The sequence below is a fragment of the Schistocerca americana genome, chromosome 1 (genome assembly GCF_021461395.2).
Source record: "Schistocerca americana isolate TAMUIC-IGC-003095 chromosome 1, iqSchAmer2.1, whole genome shotgun sequence".
NCBI lineage: Eukaryota > Metazoa > Arthropoda > Insecta > Orthoptera > Acrididae > Schistocerca > Schistocerca americana.
The window spans coordinates 1,202,029,485-1,202,053,315 of NC_060119.1; the positions used below are offsets into that span (position 1 = coordinate 1,202,029,485).

Here is a 23,831-nt window from a genome sequence, read left to right on the forward strand (position 1 = left end):
TAAGCGTCTTTTTTCATTAAGCTTACGGGAACAGATCAGTCAGCCATCCAGACTATTGCCCCTAAAAGTAATGTAAGGGTTGTTAGCTGTCTAATGGTACCATATGTTAATTTGGCCTTGTTTCATGATGGCACTTTTGACTTTTTATTTACTTATTCACCCTTATCTCATAAGTCTGTACAGACTTTTAAACACACCGCATTAGTTTTACTCATAGTTGCTCAAGAATTGTCAATAATTTTAACACAATGAGGTATAATAAAATGGTAGTAATAGCATAAAAATTATTAGTGAATAACAATACTGACTAGGAACAAATATGTTGTAACAGCGGAACAAAACAGATGAAGCTTGTAATAATATTAGTAATAACAACAATAAAACAAAGTAAATATATACATGTGTAACAGTGGTACTTGCTGTAATAACGAGCTACGAGGGAAAGAAATTTAAATAAACAAAGCCAAATAAGAATTCTGGGAAATGAGGAGGATCGGGCTGGAATGAAAGATATTTACACTGATCATCATAAAAGGAACTGCACCCAAAAGGACCCGACCAATCCACTGCAAGTTGGATGGGTATGTTGCACACCATCAGCTGTACCAATTAATACTTCTGCAAGCGCAGAAAATGGGTGAGGCCGTAATGTCATGCCCATTGGTTGGTACAGCTTCACTTGACCATCCCGTGGATAATCACTGTGGCCAGACGACTAGCTGGACACTGGGTTGCACAGCTACTCGTATACAATAAGGGTTACGTCGTGCGACCTTGTGAGGCTGAGTGGCCGGCCGTTGTGGCCAAGCGGTTCTATGCGCTTCAGATGTTAAGTCCCATAGTGCTCAGGGCCATTTGAATCATTTTTGAGGCTGAGTGGCTGTTGTCGTATTGCGCACCACATTGGTAGCACAGACACCATCATTCTTTGTGGCTGTCGACAGTGGATACAGGATGACTAGCATGCATGACATGTAGGATCTGGACACCTCAACAGGAGGAACGGCCGACGGATCGTGCGCCAAACGCGAACAGATACAACGGCAGCGACAGGGGCCATCCAGTGCACTCTCCTCCCTTCTATACAACAGCGCTTAAGTGATAATACCATTAGAAGTTCATTGCATAACCCAGGGCTCGTCGCACGCCAACCGTTACAATGTCGGCCACTGACACCAGTGCATCGCTGCGTTCGACTCACCTGTCATTGGCAACTACGGAAGTGAGGCCCTGGAGACTGGCAGCAGGTAATCTTTAGTGACGAGTCCTACTTCTGTTGTGACTGGAGGTAGAGATTAAAATGTGTGTGTTCAAATGTGTGTGACTTCCTAAGAGACCAAATTGCTGAGGTCATCGATCCCTAGACTTACACGCTACTTAAACTACCTTAAACTAACTTCTGCTAGTAACAACACACGCAAAGTTAGCACACTGACAGACTCTTAAAGTAAAATAAAAGTGGAGTTATATAAACACCAGACAGCCGGCGCCAGTGGTGACAGTGACATTGGAACAGAATTACAAACAGCAAGATACATCAACATAATGACAAAAATGCATATGCACTTATGCTAAAAGACAAAACATGAAAGGGGAAAACACCGTATAACATTCAATAAGTACAACAATAGCTGAAGTACAAAATTGCAAGTATCATCATACAACAATATGAGAAATGCAAGTTATATTTCTCAAAACAGTACTTGTGGGGAGGGATAAACTCTCGCAACCAACTTCTTATTCAAGTCTGATCGTGCAGTCATGTACCTGGAAGATGCCAATACGATGTGGTTCTGATCCGCTCCTCCCGGTGTGTCCTTATCGCAGTGTCCTGATGTGATAATATTCAACCGACACAGGTGCACGGGGTAACACGCATGTCCTGGCCTTTTTCGAATGATAGAAGTCAGATGACGTCTACGAAGTTGCACCGAGGCGAAACATGGTGGCCGGCCGCGGTGGCCGTGCGGTTCTAGGCCCTCCAGTCCGGAGCCGCGATGGTGCTACGGTCGCAGGTTCGAATCCTGCCTCGGGCATAGGTGTGTGTCATGTCCTTAGGTTAGTTAGGTTTAAGTAGTTCTAAGTTCTAGGGGACTAATGAACACAGCAGTTGAGTCCCATAGTGCTCAGAGACATTTCTGAAACATGGTGGAAAAGAGATGATCGGTTATATGGCTGCCCGTAGACTGCTGAGGGACATGCCATTTACAGTTCAAAGAGTAATAAACAGTCTATCGCATCGTCGATATGAAATCCTTATAAGGGACTTCACAAAATGACTCTGAGCACTACGGGACTTAACATCTCGAGGTCATCAGTCCCCTACAACTTAGAACTACTTAAACCTAACTAACCTAAGAACATCACACACAGCCACGCCCGAGGCAGGTTTCTAACCTGCGACCGTAGCGGTCGCGTGGTTCCAGACTGAAGCGCCTAGAACCGCTCAGTCACAGCGGCCGGTCTGTAAGGGTCTGTTGTTGGGCGTAACTGGCCTTCTGTAATACTCCTCTTGCCAAGGCGGTCAACAGTCTCATTATCAAGAATGGCATTATGTCTAATTCGGAGTAATTAGACGAGAATGCTAAAGGTCTGCGCATCTCTAGTGGCTGCCAAGACCTCCAGAACACGTCTGTTGGTCTGTTTATAAAACGCGGGATGCTGCAATTTCAGCAGCACACTTTGAGAGTCTGTAAGTATCAGGACGAACCTCAGTGTCTGGTACCATAATGAATAGGTTCCCTGATGGCCATTAGCTCCGTCTTGTAGAGACAAGGTTCAAGTGGAATTGCAAGCATTTGGCAGAAACCACTAGAAGGGCTAAAGAAGGCGTATCCCACATCCGCTTCACATTTAGCACCGTCCTTATAGATATGAGCATACTGCGGCCATGTCGACCCCCGGTAACTGAGTGGTCGGCGCTACAGAATGTCAGTCCTAATGGCCCGGGTTCGATTCCCGGCTGGGTCGAAGATTTTCTCCACTCAGGGACTGGGTATTGTGTTGTCCTAATTATCATCATTTCATCCCCATTGACGCGCAAGTTCCCGAAGTGGTGTCAAATCGAAAGATTTGCACCCGGCGAACGGTCTAGCCGACGGGAGGCCCTAGCCACAGGACTGGGGCCATTGCATGCTGAGAAAATGCTCCAGGTCGCGACTGATGTTGGTCTTCTTTCGCAGTCCTTCAAAGCCGAATGTGTAACCATTTCGTATGTGTAACCTGCCTGCTTGCCAGCAATGATCGTAATCCGTCTTAACCTTTTGGATGCAGCTCTTTTTAAGACGATAATTGTAGTTGTAACAGGGTAACGATCATGTACAGGAAAGAATGCGCACTTTACTGTCGTTTCATTGGATGTGTCATTAACTGTCTTGTGAAGCTGGGTCTGTTATTCAGATCTCTGATGTATATGAAGGAGGTCATTCGAGAGACAGGTCCTTGCTGCTGAAAAGTACACGGAGAAAGAGGGTGATTGATGGAGTGAGACAGAGATGACTTACCTCTGATGGTAATTGACGCATGTTGCAGGGAATGACAATACATAGAAAGATAGATCCTTTATCATTTAGCTACAATATAGCCGGTCAGCAACTGGAAGCAGTTAATTCCATAAATTATCTGGGAGTGGGCATTAGGAGTGATTTAAAATGGAATGATCATTATGTTGATCGTCGGTAAAGGCGATGCCAGACTGAGATTCACTGGAAGAATTCTAAGAAAGCGCAATCAGAAAACAAAGGAAGTAGGTTACAGTACATTTGTTCGCCCACTGCTTGAACATTGCTCACCAGTGTGCGATCCGTACCAGATAGGGTTGATAGAGGAGATAGAGAAGATCCAACGGAGAGCAGCGCGCTTCTTTACAGGATCATTTAGTAATCGCGAAAGCGTTACGGAGATGATAGATAAACTCAAGGGGAAGACTTTTCAGGAGAGACGTTCAGTAGCTCGGTACGGGCTTTTGTTGAAGTTTCGAGAACATACCTTCGCCGAGGAGTCAAGCAGTATATTGCTCCCTCCCACGTACATCTCGCGAAGAGACCACGAGGAAACAGCGAGAGAGATTAGAGCCCACACAGAGGCATACCGACAATCTTTCTTTCCACGAACTATGTTGTTGTTGTTGTGGTCTTCAGTCCTGAGAGTGGTTTGATGCAGCTCTCCATGCTACTCTATCCTGTGCAAGCTTCATCATCTCCCATTACCTACTGCAACCTACATCCTGCTGAATCTGTATTCATCTCTTGGTCTCCCTCTACGATTTTTACCCTCCACGAATCCCTCCAATAGTAAATTGATGATCCCTTGATGCCTCAGAACATGTCCTACCAACCGATCCCTTCTTCTGGTCAAGTTGTGCCACAAACTTCTCTTCTCCCCAATCCTATTCATTACCTCCTCATTAGTTATATGATCTACCCATCTAATCTTCAGCATTCTTCTGTAGCACCCCATTTCGAAAGCTTCTATTCTATTCTTGTACAAACTAGTTATCGCCCATGTTTCACTTCCGTACATGGCTACGTTCCATACAAATACTTTCGGAAATGACTTCCTCACCCTTAAATCTATACTCGATGTTAACGAATTTCTCTTCTTCAGAAACGCTTTCCTTGCCATTGCCAGTCTACATTTGATATCCTCTCTACTTCGACCATCATCAGTTATTTTGCTCCACAAATAGCAAAACTCCTTTACTACTTTAAATGTCTCATTTTCTAATATAATTCCCTCAGCATCACCCGACTTAATTCGACTACATTCCATTATATATTCCATTATACCACGAACAATACGAGACTGGAATAGAAGGGAGAACCGATAGAGGTACTGAAAGTACCCTCCGCCACACCCCGTCAGGTGGCTTGCGGATTATGGATGTAGATGTAGAATGGGTATTTCTGCTGTGGTGTTCCCCAGAGGGAGAAAAAGCGGATGGGAAAGGGTTGAGGGCGAGAGAGGGAGGGAGAGGGGAGAGAGAGAAATAAAGAAAGAGAGAGAGAAGAGGGGGCGGGGGAGAGTTTATTTTGAAATCAATCTGACAAAGCCTACAGGGCACGGTCACCCTTATAACCTCTGGTCCCCTTCCCCATAAAAAAGTTCTGTATCAGCCCCGGATATGAGGGACTATATACGTTGTCACCCCTCCAATCTGTACAGTTGAGGCAGAGAAAGCATCGTACCATGGTGAGTCCCATAATTTGTGAGAGGTCTTCTTCAGAACGGGTACACATTTTTCTGGGAATTTTAGGTGAATCTTTTTTTTTTTTTATTGTCAAGAAGGAAACTACGTAGTGTACAAGACAGGGTACTTACGTCGACCTTGACGCCGTCGATCTTGTAGCTGTGCTGCGGCGGGTGTGAGCGCGGCACGTATCGGTAGAACTCCTCGTCGTCCTTGTACCACTTGACGGAGTAGAGCGCGTCGTCCTCCAGGTCGTACAGGCACTGCAGCAGAGCCATGTCGCCGCGCACCTTGTACTGCGGCACGCTCAGCCGGCGCAGCTGCAGCGCGCCCGCCGCCGCCGCTGTGCAACACACGGGCGCTCGCTGCATTAATGCCTCCACCACTAATGATGGGGGCAGAGGGGGCAGGGGGGCAGGGGGCCCGATAACTGCTGAGCGCGCGCTGCGTGCGCACTATAGGAGGGTGGCCATTAACGGTCCACCCGCCTGTGTAATGATGCAAGGATGGCAGTGTGTAACGAAACGACAGGTGTTGTTTACTGTCCACTTTGACAAGGCCTCTGAATGAATAAACTCCTCTCCGTGTCTTTCTGCGGTGCGACAGATTGCTCGATGGCCACCATGTGATTTGCTGGGGTGGAGGCGTGTATGTAACACTTGGATTTAACTGAATTTGCATGAGAGCTGCTCACACAGTTAACCCCCCCGCCCCCATACCTGCCCTTTAACCATCACTTTATCTTATGCACAATAGAGAAATGAACGCAGATTTTACAGTTTTAAACATGGCTGTTACTCAGCAACTGTATACTAGTTCCAACAAAGGATTACACAGCCAACTGATTTCATATAACTGGTATGTACATCGACCGAAGTTTCGACACCTACTAGGGACGTCTTCATCAGAATGAAATTATGATAAATCGTAAAATTACATTTCTAAAAAGCAAAGGTCAGAATGTAGAGGAGAGCTGATGTAAATTCTGACCATTGCATTTTAGCAATGTGATTTTACGATTTATCACAATTTCATTGCGATGAAGACACACCCCTAGCAGGTGTCGAAACCTATATGAGTGTACCTACCAGTAATGTGCAATCTGTTGGCTGTGTAATCCTATACTGAACACTAATAACATTAATATGGTTCCTGGGCAAACTGAGACCCTTACAATGTTGCGCACAGAGATTATCGCAAGAAGAGCGATGCGTTTTGTCTGGTGTTCTTGTAGGAAGCTTGGAAGCGTCACGGAGATGTAGATCAGACGCCAGTGACATTCACTAGAAGAGAAGCTTTGTACATTGCAGAGAGATTTCAGTTAAAATCCCGCGATAAAAGTCAAGGAATACATAAAGTTTTCCCCCGCACATCTAGCGAAGTTATCTTGACTAGCAGAATAAGAGATCTTTTATTTCATGCGTGTCTTATTGATAGTCATCAATCGCGACTGGAAAAAAGGGTGAGGAAATGGTAGAGGTACACGAAGCAGCCACGCACTGTAACGCAGCTTCAGCGTGTTGGCATAGTCTGCTATTTGGCTTTCACCTTCAAAGTAATTGTGGTATTACGCTGCAAGATTTACCGTATAACGCCAGTATAAATTGATTTTCTTGCAGTGGTTTGAAACATCGAAGCACATTAAACACTCAACTAACCACCATTATTCCATTTTTATGGTTCCGTAACTAACAACGAAACCCACACAGGACCACTGTATTGTCCGTCTGTCGTTCTGTCCATACGACTGTTTGTCTTTCTGTGCATCCGAATGTTAAGAACCCATTTCCTGAGGAACGGGTAGACTTATTAATTTCAATTACCGGTGTAAACATTTTAAGCATCTAAATCAATTCTATCCAAAGAAAGGGCCATTTATGTTACATATTTTGATACTGGAAAACTTCCGGTTGACCTAGAATCATGAAATTTGGCAGGTACTAAGGTTTCTCAGTACAAGGAAAGGAAAAAATCCAAAAATTCCTAATTTCTAATGATATAATAAAAATAAATGTTGTGTCTTTTTTTACCCGTGTGTTTTTCTATCCATCTCTTAAGGCCCTTTTTCTCTGGAACGGTTTGGCATATCATGTTCGAATTTATGTCACATACTAATATCCATGGCCCCTTGGCGGAGTAAAAATTTTAAGCTGCTATGTGAATGCAGTCAAAACATACGGCCATTTATGCCAAATGTTTTGATACTCGAAAACACACTCGTCGAAACCTACTGAAATGTTACTTTACAAACAAGTAAAAAAGTAGCGCCAACTTTAATTAATGCAGTAAAATATTATAAATAATTTTACATATATAAGTATATTTGATACTAATTGAAAGAGACGATGTTCTAATGAGATGATGTATTTTTAATTATTCGTGAATTATTTTGCAAAGACGTATGTGTAAGTTAAAACGTGTAAACAAAACTCTGTGAAACAAAACGTAATAAGTACCTTCGCTTGTGTAGTGATAAAATAAATCGGAACGCGAGGAGCTCTCTCTCTCGTTTGTCCTTCGCTATCGAGACAGACTGTGTGTTACTAGAACGCTTTTGTTAAATAATTATCTTAATTTGACGTTAAGTTGCCGTGTTTCACTTGAAATCCCTTTCCTTGCTATTTATGTTGTATATGATTTTATTATGCATTTTCTTAGTCCAGTTTCAGGCTGCATCGCAGAGATGTTGCTGACGAATAATTTCGTGACCACGGCCGAACACTGTTAGTGTTCATTCGCCGTTTAAACAATCAGATTACAATTCATACGTCCCTGACACCATTTTAGCGATATTTTTATCTCATTGTACAGGCAAATGTTATTACGCGAGCTACATAAAATTTAGATCGGTCGTTGGCCTCCAAACAACGTCGATTACCAACGCACTCGCCGGTCTCATGTAATGACGGGGATGGAAGGCAGAGTTGAGCTTAATTAGAAAAGGGAGTAAACTTTTTCTGTGTCATGTTTCATCATTTCACTAGTATTGCCTCCAGCAGAGCCAGAATGATTCATGTAGTGTTCTCAACCAGTAATTACCAGTTATTCAGTGATTTCTTAAAAGTGATGTTTACTAGCAGAGATAAAATCAAGTAACATTCCATTCTAAACAATCTATTCATATCTACCTAAACAAATATCAATACACAGAAGCGCCAAAGGGACTGCTATGGGCATGCGAATTCAAATACAGAGATATGCAAACAGCCAGAATACGGCACTGCAGTCGGCAACCATTTTATCGTCAGCGCACGAGTGATGGGACACAGCATTTTCGAGGTAGCAATGAAGTGAGAATTTTCCCGTACGACCACTTCACGAGTGTACCCTGAATATCGGGAATCCGGTAAAACATCAAATGTCTGACATCGCTGCGGCCGGAAAAAGATCCTGCAAGAACGGGACCAACGACGACTGAAGAGATTCGTTCAGCGTGACAGAAGTGCAACCCTTCCTAAAATTGCTGCAGAATTCAATGCTGGGCCATCAACAAGTCAGCGTGCGAGCCATTCATTGAAACATCATCGATATGGGCTTTCGGAGCCGAGAGCGCATTCGTGTCCCCCTGATGACTGCACGATAAAAACCTTTACTCCTCGCCTGGGCTCGTCAACACCGACGTTGAACTGTTGATAACTGGTCGGATGAGTCTCGCTTCAAATTGCATCGAGCGGATGGACTTGTATGGATATCGAGACAACCTCATAAATCCATTGACCCTGTATGTCAGCAGGGGACTGTTCAAGCTGGTGGAGGCTGTGTAATGGTGTGGGGCGTACACAGTTGGAATGGTAGGGGAAGCCTGGTACGTCTAGATACGATTCTGACAGCTGACACGTACATAAGCATCCTGTATGATTGCCTGCATTCCGACGGACTTGAGCAATTCCAGCAGGATAAAGGGACACCCAACAATTGCTACAGTGGCTCCTTGATCGCTCCTCTGAGTATAAACACTTCCGCTGGCCACCAAACTACCCAGACATGAACATTATTGGGCAAATCTGGGATGCCATGCACCGTGCTGTTCAGAAGAGATCTCAACTCCCTCGTATTCGAACGGATTTATGGACAGCCCTGCACGATTCATGGTGTCAGTTCCCTCCAGCAGCGAAGAGTCAGTCCATGCCACTTCCTGTTGCGGCACTTTTGCGTGCTAGCGTGGGACATACACGATATTAGGCAGATGTACCAGTTTCTTTGGCTCTTCAGTGTAATGTAATATATCATAGCTTATTATTTTTATTTCGAAGCGCTGCACTATATGAGTTAGAATAATGAAATTTGGCAAGAAACAATGTTCCACACTGCAAGTAAAGTGAAAAATCCGGAATTGTCAGTTAGTAATTGTATCACACGAAACAACATTTCTTTTGTGATCTGTTATCCAAAATCAGACTTGAAATTTAAACGTTCTCGAAAGTCTTGGAGCCCCTGGGCCCGATATCTTGGCAGTATTAATGTCGTTAACAGCAAAAGTCGTCAATATATTCAATTACCGGAATGGATAAACTGTCTGTAGTCCTATTGCATGTGGCCAATTTTTTTATTTGTAAAAGACCTTTGTTAGCTGTGAGATGGATCTATCAACTAAACGCCTCGTTGTTTGAAACAAACTTCTTTTCAAGCAGCAGATAAAATGTCGTCTCTTAATGTAGTAAATCGAATAAAGACGAGATTAATGAGGAGTAGCAGACATGAGAAGAGCTATAACGGTAGCATGAAGATTGTGAACAGTGAACTAGACGAGCAAAAACTGAGATAGCATTCCTGGCTGAAAGAAGTCTGTTACTTTCAAATATTGGCTCTAACTTGGGGAAGATATTTCTGAGACTGTAATTCTGGAGTCGTTTGATGCGTGTGAGATAGAAGGATGTCTGAAATTAGGTGTACTGATGAGACAGGGAATGAAAAGATCCTTCGCAGCATCGGTGAGATCAGAAACATTTCAGAAACATTAAAAATAAGTAGGAACAGGATGACTAAGGGACATATAAAGGTTAAAAGCTGTAGGAGAAGAAAAATATGGGGATATAACCCACAAATAATTGAGGACGTTGGGTGAAGTTTACTCTGAGATTAAAGTGTTGGCACAATAGAGGAATTCGTGGTGTACCGCATCGAACCGGTCAGATATCTGATGACCTACAATAAAAGTTGTGCCCCAAGTAGCAGCATATATTTCCATATTTCACACAGCGCAATGAATACATTTGCAAACATGTCAAAGGGACGAACGAATGTGAAATACACTCATGTCCCGTCCTCCCTCTTCACGCATTTTTGCAAAACTAAATCTTTATGTTTTCGAGATTTTTCTCCTTACATTGATATTTTAGATACGTTTTATGAACCCTGGTATTATAAGATTCGTAGATAATGTGCTTCAAGGGTACCACACTCCAGGAATACATACCAATGTAGCTTTGACTAAATCTTATCGCGTGCAAGAACAAAAATCAAGCCAAATACAAAAAGAGGATGTCTATTGCTCTCCAGGACTCTTATACGGAACCTCTAGGATGAGCTAATTTGCATCCCAAATGGGAGGCGATTGAATATAATTACGAATTTAATCTCGTTGGTTCTAATGCCGGGTCTGTTCGAATAAAGGGAACAGAAGTGGAAACGTATAGCCTACTGGAACCAGCTCATGAATAGCAAAACTACTTCAGTCGCCGTAGACCGCTATTAGGCCTACTTGCAGTTTGCAACTTCAGCGTATCATAAATTACGGACTTACGAATTCCTGCAGAAAATAAGAATAAAACGTATTTTGCATATACTGGTGCCACTCAGTTCTATAAAAGGGAACCCGTATCTCTGACAACCGTCTGAATTCCTCTTATGGTATTTTACATGTTTTTATAGCAAGTGCAGCTTACTATAGTTCGTTGCGTTACATTTCAATGAATATGTAGTTTTCGGGGGTATAAGAGATAAAATACAAAATACTTATAATAAAGTACAGTCCAGTGATTGACTGCATTACCACAAAACAGGAGAACAGCTGAATAACTTGGACTCTAGGCACTACGGACAAGCAGGGAAATCAAGAGAAATGTGAGAGAGCCAGTAGTCCGTCTCAGAGAAATAGTGTGTCGTGCATTAAACAAAAGATTGCCTTTCCCTGCTGTGGTGAAAAAATTAACAGCAGGAAAGTTGGAAATATAACGTTTTAAAAAGTTCATGCATAGCAAGGACATGGATAAGACAAAATTTTAGCAGTGACCCCCAATGAGAATCCAACTTCGCATTTCTATGAGGTGATTAATAGAAACCACCGAAAATTTTAATCATGGTTTGTAGGTGGCAATTGTAGTGACACGTCTCTGCGATTTTAGAAAAAGTCAAAACTATTACGCCACGTTATTTCTACTATAGGCCTCGATTGACCAAACAAGAACAATAAATTATAAACGGGATGTAGTGGGTTTGGTTTTGAAAAACCAATTTTTGAAAGATTTTCTTACTCTGCAGATTTAATCTGGAATGGTGTTACAAATTCGATCTTGATTGTAGCATTACAAATGTCTTTAGCAGTTAAAATGATTAACGCTTTACTCTCTGGGACAATCCTGTTTCATGGATTTGGGAAGTGGTGACGGGGTCTCTTCTTCTCTCAAACCTGTAATAGACAATAAACCACACAATTTTCCAGTAGGAAATTGGGAATGGGCTGGCCACATTCAAAACAGGTATGTTGACAGGCTTCGCCAAATGCTTCCCCTACTTTTTCTATTACATTCTCCATTAAATTAGTTTCGTCTTACAATTCCTCAACGTATTCTTTCCATCTTTTCACCAAACAGCGTTTTCCCCTTTGGGGTTGTCTTTGACTGTACCCGATATCGTTCCTTTAAGTCTGTTAAAAAATGTATTTGCTTTTCTGCAAGCTATATCATTTTTCCATTTCGCATATGTTCTTCCCACTTCTCCGTGTATTTCTTCAAGAGAGCTTTCCTTTGATTTACTTGCTTTCCTATTGACTAAACTCCTTAGTAAACACCTATAGCATCTAAATAAACTAAAAATCAGTACGAAATTAGTGTGTTTCTATTAGTTTCTCGCTGATGCCTTTCTGCGTTCGCTAGTTCATTTAGCGCTCTTTGAATTCGCATACTTAACGCTGCCAACTCTGAGACGCTGCTAGTTTCAGAACTGAAGACTTCAGCAGATTTCAAGACGAAAAAGAAATTCGAGAGAGCGGAGGGAAATGCTCAAGATGACCGCCCCGCGACCCGGAGGTCGGGTAATCAGTCGCGAGCGGCGCGCAGCCCGGGACGTCAGCCGAGATTACGCTAATTAGCGGCGACAAAGCGGGCCGCCGGCTGAACGCGTTAATTACCGCCTCTTTGCATGCAACACTCGCGCCGCCACGCATTTATTATGGCCGCCGGGACGCCCGTGCTCAAAGCACGAGGTGACGGTGGGTTACTCCGACCAAGACCCGCTTCTGCACCTGCAGGAGGCCTTAAAGGCGTCTCGCAGACGTGGTGTCGATTTAACTCTGCATCTACTTGCGTTGACCAAGGAGAAACCTTCGCCAATGTAAAGCTGTGTAACAAATTTTGCCAGTTATTTTTACGTGCCTGTCCCCGATGTTATTCAATCTGTATATTGAGCAAGCAGTAAAGGAAACAAAAGAAAAATTCGGAGTAGATATTAAAGTCCATCGAGAAGAAATAAAAACGTTGAGGTTCGCCGATGACATTGTAATTCTGTCAGGGACAGCAAAGGACTTGGAAGAGTAGTTGAACGGAATGGACAGTGTCTTGAAAGGAGGATATAAGATGAACATCAACAAAAGCAAAACGAGGATAATGGAATGTAGTCGAATTAAGTCGAGTGATGCTGAGGGAATTAGATTAGGCAATGAGACACTTAAAGTAGTAAAGGAGTTTTGCTATTTGGGGAGAAAAATAACTGATTATGGTCGAAGTAGAGAGGATAATAAATGTAGACTGGCAATGGCAAGGAAAGCGTTTCTGAAGAAGAGAAATTTGTTAACATCGAGTATAGATTTAAGTGTCAGGAAGTCGTTTCTGAAAGTATTTGCATGGAGTGTAGCCATGTATGGAAGTCAAACATGGACTATAAATAGTTTGGACAAGAAGAGAATATAAGCTTTCGAAATGTGTTGCTACAGAAGAATGCTGAAGATTAGATGGGTAGATCACATAACTGATGAGGAGGTATTGAATAGAATTGGGGAGAAGATGAGTTTGTGGCACAACTTGACTAGAAGAAGGGATCGGTTGGTAGGACACGTTATGAGGCACCAAGGGATCACCAATTTAGTACTGAAGGGCAGCGTGGAGGGTAAAAATCGTAGACGGAAACCAAGAGATGAATACACTAAGCAGATTCGGAAGGATGTAGGTTGCAGTAGGTACTGGGAGATGAAGAAGCTTGCACAGGATACAGTAGCATGGAGAGCTGCATCAAACCAGTCTCAGGACTGAAGACCACAACAACAACAACTTGACTGAAGTTAATAGCTCCAGTGTCTCAAAATATTCTCATTCGGCTGGTGCGAACATCGTCTTTATCGCAATGTTCTTACCTCTGGTTTCGACGGGTTCGAATCGAAATTGATGCATATGTGCATGTCACGAAGTTATATTTACACATTTTGTGTAGTACGTCTGCTGAATTACAGCTACAAACCTACTAACGTGGGGAAGCGTTCACATCAAATTCGCAACACTAGTGGCTTTATTTTCACCAGCTGCGACATAGTCGCGTATACAAGCAGTGATCCAATACTGACAAATGTTTTTTATTCCAGTCTTTGATCACAATATCAATACTTTGGACGATTACGGTTTCAGTCCGTAATAACGATCCTCAGATCTACAATATACAAATATATACACCTAGTGAGCGGTGTGTCTTTCATCATAATGCAGCAATACGTATCACAATATACCATCATACAACCAGGGAAATGTACAGATAAAATACGGTAAAACGTACCTTTTGTACGCCATGTCCTAAAGTGATAAGGCCGTAATGGCATCGTCAAGACATATAATCAGCACAGCATTGTCACATAGGTCTGAAATAAGGTGTAGAATAGGCCCCATCGTCCAAACAGTTGTTATTGCAACTGGCTACTGGAGTGCAGTAGCTACCAGAAATCTGTTTGCCTACATCCTCCCTAGATGTCGCTACTGGGGGCTTAGATGTAGTCATCATTTACGCAAAAACATAACCTGATAAAAATGAGCTATGGGAGCAGGCGACGAACGCGAGTGCTTTTGCTATACAGTGCGACATCGCCTGCAGCGCCTTTCCTGGGATCGTGACCATGCCGTTTGAAGCCTAGACTATTAGAAAACCGTGGCCTGATCGGATAAGTCACCATTTTATCTGATTGTATAGTCCGGGAGCAGAACAGAACCCATGAAGCCTAGGACTCAAACTGTCAACTAGGACTGTGCAAACGGTGGTGGCTCCATAAACGTGTGTTGTGTGTTTACATGGACTGCGTCCTATGGTCAAAATGAAGCGATCATTGATAGGTTCGCAGGAGAGCTTCTGTAAAGTTTGGAAGGTAGGAGACGAGATACTGGCAGAAGTAAAGCTGTGAGTACCGGTGGTGAGTCGTGCTTCGGTAGCTCAGATGGTAGAGCACTTGCCCGCGAAAGGCAAAGGTCCCGAGTTCGAGTCTCGGTCGGGCACGCAGTTTTAATCTGCCAGAAAGTTTCATATCAGCGCACACTCTGCTGCAGAGTGAAAATCTTATTCTGGAAACATCCTCCAAGCTGTGGCTAAGCCATGTCTCCGCAGTATCCTTTCTTTCAGGAGTGGTAGTTCAGCAAGGTTCGCAGGAGAGCTTCTGTAAAGTTTGGGTGGTAGGAGACGAGGTACTGGTACAGGCAAAGATCCGGAGTTCGGGTGTCGGTCCGGCACACAGTTTGAATCTGCCAGGAAATTTCACATCAGCGCACACTCCACTGCAGAGCGAAAATCTCTTTCTGGACACATCTGAACTGTTTCAATGTCTTCCTTCAATGCGATCTGGTACCAATTCCAAATACTTGAGCAGTACCCAAGAGTGAGTCGCACCAGCGTCTTATATGGAGTCTCTCTTTCCTAAAATTACCCCAATAAACCGAATTCGTCCATTCGCCTTCCCTATCACAGGTCACACGTGCTCGCTCCATCTGATATCGCTCTGCAACGTCACTCCCAGATGTGTAAAAGACTAGACTGTGTCATGGAAGACACTAGTAGTATTGTTTCCGAAAATTACAAGCTTGTTCTTTCTATTCGTCCGCATCAACTTAACATTTTTTCCACATGCAGAACTAGCTGCCATTCATCACAGCAACAAGAAAGCCATCTTCTTACAGTCACTCAGCTTTGACCCCTTGCTGTACACCACAGCACCGTCAGCAAACAACTGCATTTCGCTGCCCACTCTGTCCGCCAAATCATTTATGCATACAGAGAACAACAGTGGTCCAATCACACATCCCTGGGGCACTCCTGACAATGCCCTTGTCTCTGACGAACATTCGTCACCGAGGACAACATAATGGGTGCTTAAGACGTCTTCGAGCCACTCACGTATCTGTGAACTCATTCTCTGTGCTCGTACTTTTTTGAACAGCCTGCTGTGGGGTACCGCGTCAAGTACTTTCCGGAAATCTAGATACAAGGAACATGTCTAGTGCACTCAACCATAGTTCTGCCGTATATTATGTGATAAGAGCGCAAACTGAGTTTGGCGAGGGCCTCGTATTGTCATATCTACAGAATTTTCCGTAGTTGTCCGTTAATTCCAGTACTGTTTCTGTAAATAAGGCAAGGTACAGAGACGAAACGCTCTTTGCAGAAGCAGCTTCGGACAACGCGGCGGCGAGGCGAGGAGGCGCCCTGGCGAGCCGACCCCGGGGTTGCTCAGCTGGCCCACTACTGCCGCACCTGGGCGCCCACCTCCCGGTTCCCGGCTCGCTACTGTACGGCCGTATTAATCACAGCGCTTATCTCTCTCTCTCTCTTCGAAGCACCTGTTGATATATGTGCGGCGGCGTGCGTGCGTGCTCGCGAACCGCATTCCCGGAGAGGTTGCCCGCAGGCGCTGCCTCGCGGGGCGACGTGATAAATTCCTGTTTTCCGTGATGGCCGGTAACTCTCTTAGCAGCAACAGTTATCTGTGCCACTGGAGATGACGGCTGATTTACGAGCGCGTGGCCGTACCCAGCAAGCGTCCGTCAAGCGCTCGCAATGAGTAACGGCGAAGATCGCTCGGGTTGATAGGAAGAAAATGGGCGCGATGCATGTACACTTCTTTTGAGCTGGATCACATTTCTAAATAGGCTAGGAAAGTCTATGTTTTCGTGTTCCGTGTTTCGAACACAATTGTCAGAAATCTTCAAATATTTTCCCATATTGTACCTTTTCAAGTCCCAGCCAACGCTGTTCGTAGCAAAATGTAATGCCTGCAATATTAATTTAAAATTAAATACCCTTCGAGAATTAGAGTTTTGTGTTGAAAGGGAAAGATGAATTTTTGAATGGGATGCCGAGCTAGCTAACACAAATGTAACAATATGCTACAGTATTGAGAACTGATCTTTCAATCTGCAGCAGAGCTATAGCTGTTTGTTACGTCCTAGAAGAACATCATTATGCAAAGGAAGAAATACTTCAATACATTCACGAAAGAAGAAAATACAAAAATGTTCAAAAAAAGACAGGAATGCAGCAACATAATTACACAGGACTGAAACAAATAGTGCAGCGAAGAAAAATGTCAAAAAATCGAAAAACAAATTATCATCGGATGGTCAAACTCAGACTGCAAAAAATCAAAATAACATTAAATAAAATTAAAAACAGGACTGGCAACATTCAGACTGCCACGGGAATTTCACTCTTAAATACGGAAGAAAGAGAGGATAGTTGAAGGCCTCTATGAGGAGGACGACTTATCCGATAAGGTGGCCAAAGAAGGAGCCGGAGTCGATGGGGAAGAGATAGGGGGTCCAAAATTAGAATCGAAATTTAAAACACCTTTGGGAGACTTAAGATCGAATAAGGAAGAAGGGATAGATAATATTCTATCGGAATTTATAAAATCATGAGGGAAGTGGAAACCAATCGACTATTCAGTTCTGTGTGTAAGATCTATGAGACTGGTGCTATATCGTTAGGATTTCTGAAAAATATCATCCACAGAATTCCATAGATAGCAAGGTAAAACAACTGCAAAATCCATCACTCAGTCAGCTTAGCAGCGCATGTATCCGAATTGCTGACGGCATAATTTACGGAGGAAATGAAAAGAAGTTTGAAGATATGTTACGTAACAATGAGTTTGACGTTAGGAAAGGTAAAGGCGCCGGAGAGGCACTTTTTAAGCTGCGGCTGGCAATGGTACCAAGATTGAAAAAAATGGATTTGTCGCCCTATAAAAAGCGTTTAACAACGTAAAACTATACTAGATGTCCGCAATCCTGAGAAAAATGGGGTGATCTATGGGGACAGAAGGGTAACATACAAGATGTACAAGAATCAAAATCGAACAGTCAGCATGGAACATCAAGAAAAAAGTACTTGGATTAAAAAGAGTGCACTCTTTCACCTCTACTGTTCAATCTATACAATGAAAAAGCAAAGGCAGAAATAAAAGGTTAGAGAACGGGATTAAAATTCGGGGTGAGAAGATACGAATGATAAAATTTGTTGATTACTTAGCTATCCTCAGTAAAGGTAGAGAACTACGGGCTCCCTTGAATAAGTGCAGAATATGAACTGAGCGGAAATGCAAGAAAGAAGTAAGTAGTTAGAATTAGCAGAAATGACAATGTCGAGAGGCTTCCCAACTAAATTAGTGATCACGAAGTTAAGGAATTGTGCTACGTTGTAAGCGAAATAACCCATAGTGGACAATGCCAAGACATAGAAAGCTGACTAGCACAGGCAAAGAGGACGTTCGTGGCAAAAAAAGAATACTAGTAACAAACATAGTCCTCATTTTGAGGAATAAATGCTTGGGGCACGGCACTGTAGTAGTGAATCACAGACTCCGTAAAAGCTGTAACGGACGTGATCGAAATGTTTGAGATGTGGTTCTACAGTAGAATTTTAGGGATAATGTGGAATGATAAGGTAAGGAATGATGAAGGCTCTCTTAGCACACTCGACTATGGAAAGAACGCATGGAAAATATTGACAAGAAGAAGAAACAGGCTGACAGAAAATGTATTAAGGTGTAAGAGAGTACATTCCATGACACTAGAAGAGGCTGTAGAGTGTATAAACCGTGCAGGAAGACACTGAGGATGTAGAGTGCAAGTGGTATCTAGAGAGGAAGACATTGGAGAGATTGACACAGGAAAAGAATTCGTGGCGTCTCGCTTCAAACCGATCGGGAGAGTGAGGGCTGGGAAAAAAAGGAAAAAGAATAACAGACTGTAACTGTGTGCCGGACTAGAATCCGGAAAATCTTAATTTCGCGTGCAGTGCTCCTAGCGCCTGAACTATCTTGTCACGACTCACGAACCGCAGCCCATCGGTTTACTTTCCAAACTTCTGAGAAGGTCTCCAGCGTACTTTGTGGTAGTAGAACTATGCGCTGATGTGTCTCGAAGATGGTCATGCAGTTCCAGTACAAGAACTCTTCCAGACACATTGTACATCAAACTGTAGTTCAACGTTAGGAGCATTACTTCCTAGAAGTCTCAACCAGTGTAAATGTAAATGGTTCAAATGGCTCTGAGCACTATGGGACTTAACATCTTAGGTCATCAGTCCCCTGTAACTTAGAACTACTTAAACCTAACTAACCTAAGGACATCACACACATCCATGCCCGAGGCAGGATTCGAACCTGCGACCGTAGCAGTCCCATGGTTCCGGACTAAAGCGCCTAGAACCGCACGACCACCGCGGCTGGCTGGAAATGTAAATGGTGAATGGCATTGTTGGCTGTAATATCCGAGGAGGTGGGTTCATCTGTCTGTCCAAAATGGGTGTTTTTCTACGGCTTTTCCTTTCGGGTATGTGAGAGTAATCACGTATGTGTGTTTGTAGATTGTAGGTGAGCGTAATGCGTGCATCTGCAGTGCAACGTTTGGGTCGAGCGATAATGATAATGAGAGTAAGGAAGGATTGAAACCCGGTGCCGCACACATTCTACTCCTCCGGAATACTATTACGGGAGGTGCCGAGCCTAGCATGTCCATCCTACGGACGGATCGCCAGCAACACTGACAAATGCTCTCACTTAATGAGACGCTGCTGACACGTTTGGAATTTAGGCCAGGACACTGTTACAAGGTCTGGTCATCAGGAGCCTTACGCCACCACCTATTCTTCCCTTGCTAGCCAAATAAAGGCAGTGAAAATAAGATCCATCTCCAGGATTCGAACCAGCTTATCTCCAGGTCGAGCGCCACAGCAAAGGCGTGCGTAGTTACCTCGGCTACGGTAGCGAATATGCAACCAATAAATTGCTTCCTCCTACATATAACCCTGGAAAACGCGGTGAAAGTAAACTTAGATTGGAGCTCTGCAGAAGCCTATCCAACAATTGTTCTTCCCACTCACTATTCGCTACTGGAGCAGGAAAGCGAGAAGTGCCTATGATAATCTTTGGTTTGTGGGGCGCTCAACTCCGCGGTCATCAGCGCCCGTACAGAGTCCCAACTTTTCCTCAGTCCAATTTTTTTTTTTCACAGTCCAATCTAGCCACTGTCACGAACGATGAGGGTGAGGATGAAATGATGAGGACAACACAAACAGCCAATCCCCAGGCAGAGAAAAATCCCCAACCCGGTCGGGAATCGAACCCGGTACTCAGTGATCCAGAGGTAGCAACACTAGCCACTAGACCATGAGCTGCGAACAGAAGCGACAATGCTACACAAAGTACCTTCTGCCACATACTATAACTTAACTAGCGGAGCTTAGGAAGATAAAAAATATTGTCATTTCACTTTCACAACGCGCCGATAGAGTAACATGAAAAAGAAATAAAATCAATGAAAACAAACCAAATTGTGGCTAAAATGTCAAAAACAAGTGATGGTAAAGTGGGACTGTAGTAGAGAAAATAATTTATAACTTCTTTATTTTCGGCATGCTGGATGGCAATAGACAATAACTTGCTGTGATTCAGTAATATTACAAAACTGTCAAAGTTGCACAAGAACTTGTCTTTTTTTCAGTGGTGGCCAGTTTTGTACCTTTGTAGTTCATTATCGAATCATCCACAATGTGTATACACCGGCCACATTACTTGTATGAGTAGATGAGTGCAAAATGCTGTTTGCGTACGACTGTTCATTGCTGGATGCAACAAAACAATGTTACGTGAGCGTTGAGCGTAGTTAGTTGACCATTAAAATAAAACCAAACTTCTGAGCAATCTTGACGGTTTTGTAATTTAAGTGAATAACTTATGAGTTCGTGAGGCAAGGGGAAACAGCTAGTGTTATTATCCAATACACACTAGGACCTAAGAAATCTTTCTTTGTTCTCTCTCTTCCCTAGCGTTTGTACCGTCTTGTGCGGGTTCCGCCTTTTCAGGATTTGGAAAAAATTTCTTTTATTATTTAATTTTATGACCAGATAGCCGATCTGACACAGTAATCAAGGTAGCCCAAGAGAGGGAACCCTTGTGGTCCATCTGTCTGTGAAGGATATAAGAGTAGTCCAGTATGCTATCGTATTTTAACGGCTGATGTATCGTAATCTCTGGGGAAGAATTTGGGGACCAGTACATCATCTGCCTAAACGAGCGTGGAAAATAGCCTAAAAGCCACTTACCAATCAGAGGCCGTAAATCCACAGCGCGGATTCGATTGGGGCATCAGTCACCAACCCTGACTCGTAAAATAGCACTCTGTGCGTTACGCTACACGACCAAGTCAGGATAGCAATGTAGAGTACACTTACTACTAACAGACCCTAACTCGGAGATTGCCATGTCGTTGGACTTCTAGAACGTTCCAGAAGGAACAGTTTCGCGCCAACAGGCGGCGAGTTCCCTATCAGCGTGCGGCGCCTGGGAAGGCGCGGAAGAATAATGGCAGAGTTGGACGTGTGGGTAATGGTGACGGTCCAGGCGTCGAACAGAGCGTCGGGCGAATTTTATGTCGTTGGTTAAACATTAGTTTAAGGCCAAAAGAACTAGAGTGAATAGAAAAAGTGGTTATATAAAAGAGGAAGAATTTTGAGAAGCATCGAACGTTGTAAGTAGAAAAGTTGATCGTTGAATATTACGTGAGTGGCAACCATTGATGCCATGTTGCCTTTTTAATATTGCTAATGTGACCGTCGATGTCAGTGGACACTAGAAGAAGCCCAATTGTCTATGGGCTGAACTAGAGGCGCAGTTAAATCTTTATGAGCGTAATTCACACGGTTACTTTTTCGTTGTTAGGGCGAGTGCTGTGAGAGCGTATATGGTAGACCATGGACCATATACTTGTTGCAAGGATAAACAGTCAGTCTGTGTTACAGTTGAGCGACTTTTTATCATTACAATAGTGTCATTAAACAAGGATCCCTAAAAGCACATGAAGCAGTTTGTAGATCGGTAAAACGCAATAGCTGCCTACGTACCTAGAAGTAATCGCTACCCCTTCCGCTCGTCCGCTTGCCGAAAACAAACACTGAAATAATCGTGGGGCGTTACACAAGCAAGGTAATCAATTGTGATTATTCAGTGTTTATTAAAAGCTACAATTGAAAGAAAACAGCCCTCGGTCACTATTTTTAACGAATGCAGTCCGTTTTGCAACCTGCACCACGCAAGTAACGAGCAGCCCTTAGTGGCTCGCCATCACAGTTCTCTTCATCTTAAATATCTTTGTGACTAATGCCCTTTTGGCATATTTGTTATTTTATAAATGACGTAAATACTGCAAGTCTTTCATGATGATTCCGTATTTATACTCTGTATCATACTTTAATCCTGTGACCATGTCATAGACCATTCTTTGATTTAAATTCTGAGGAAAACACTTCTAGCCGGGTTCCCGGGTTCGATTCCCGGCGGGGTCAGGGATTTTCTTTGCCTCGTGATGACAGGGTGTTGTGTGATGTCCTTAGGTTAGTTAGGTTTACGTAGTTCTAAGTTCTAGGGGACTGATGGCCATAGATGTTAAGTCCCATAGTGCTCAGAGCCAAGACACTCCTAGCAGTGTTGAAACCCAATTAATTCGTTAAAAATAGTGACCGAGGGCTGTATTCTTTCAATTGTAACTATTCACGGTCTCTGAACGTGCAGCCATGTACAAAACTTTTATTAAAAGCAGAGTTGTGAACAATGTGGACTCACTGCAAAACATTCCCCCTACTCACAATTTGTGAATGAAGCCATATGGCAATCGAAGCTCTGATACAGTATAAGCTTACACTAGCTATGAATAAAACGGAATTGTACAGGTTAATTATTATTTCTGACGACGTAATGTTATCTCGATCAAGTACGTTGAACTGTCATTATAGCTGATGAAGACTGGTGCAGTCAATAGTGGTAGCAAATAAATTATTTTTGTCAGTAAGTTCAGTTCTGTTTCCGCTACTCTTCGTTATCGAAAGGGATACCATAACGCGCAACTTACAGAAATCTGTATAGTGCTATATATTGACAATGTGACGAGGGAGGATCTTGAAACTTAAGCCCAAACGTAATAAGAACATTTACAAACACTGGGCTTCGGTTTAAACATCCACAACACTGAGTGCATCGAAACGCACAATTTCCTGGAGCTTCTCGTACCATGATGGACACATTTCTATATCTACGTACTCGACTGCAGACAACGTCACTGAGACTGTGCCAGCAAGTAGTGAAGCGACATGGATGCAATTCAGAGACTTCATTGGAGTGCTTTGTGGTGATGCCTAACCACATAAAGTCAAATATACCGAGTGATTATAATTAATGTTAAACTTTCAAAACGTCGTAGAAATAACACCACTGGTAAGAATGACGTCAAATTGCGACGGAATATTATCGAAGAAGGGGAAAAACGTATGGTAGAAGAAAAAAAATACAGTGGAAATTGATCAATAGATGGCACTGTATTTGTCATAATACGTAAATAAAAACACCTGTCATGCTCTCGACTAACTGAAGTTGGTATAAACACACCGGGTACACGGCTTTTCTTCCTTTCGCGTCTGAGACGTTCGGCATGAGTGTCTCAATGCAGGATCGCGCTCTGCTGTATTACAAGAATGATAACTGCGCACACGTCGCTCTGCAGAAGTTCCAGACACTGAAGGGTTTGAAAACAGGCGTTGGTCTGATGACTGCCGTGTCTCCGGAGAAAATGGTTCGGAAATTCGAAAAGACAGGTTCTTTTGGCGTGCAAACTGGTAGAGGGAGGAAACGAATTTATTCGACGTAAGTGGAAGCAGTGGCCACAGAAATGCGGGAGGAGACGAGTGGTGGTGTGCAAACGTGTAGTTCACTGAGAACTGCCCGAAAATTGGACATACTCGTGTGCTAGGAGCAGAATATCCTACGAAACATCCTTCGTTCCTAAGCATTCAACACTACCCATGTGCACGAGTTGCTTCCTGTTGACCTGCCAGCAAGAGAGACCTTTGATTTAGAATTTCTTGCTCGCATGGAAGTGGACAATGACTGGCCGTGGAAGATTTTGTGGAC

General features: G+C 43.3%; 1 protein-coding gene across 1 annotated transcript in view; it reads right to left on the minus strand.

Moving 5' to 3' along the window:
* Window positions 1–23,831, minus strand: part of LOC124552202 — a 184,574-nt gene that overhangs the window by 36,284 nt on the left and 124,459 nt on the right. Inside the window, exon 2 of the mRNA XM_047126499.1 lies at window positions 5,320–5,531. Within this exon, the coding sequence (XP_046982455.1) occupies window positions 5,320–5,531 (212 nt within the window). The remainder of the gene's footprint in view (window positions 1–5,319; window positions 5,532–23,831) is intronic.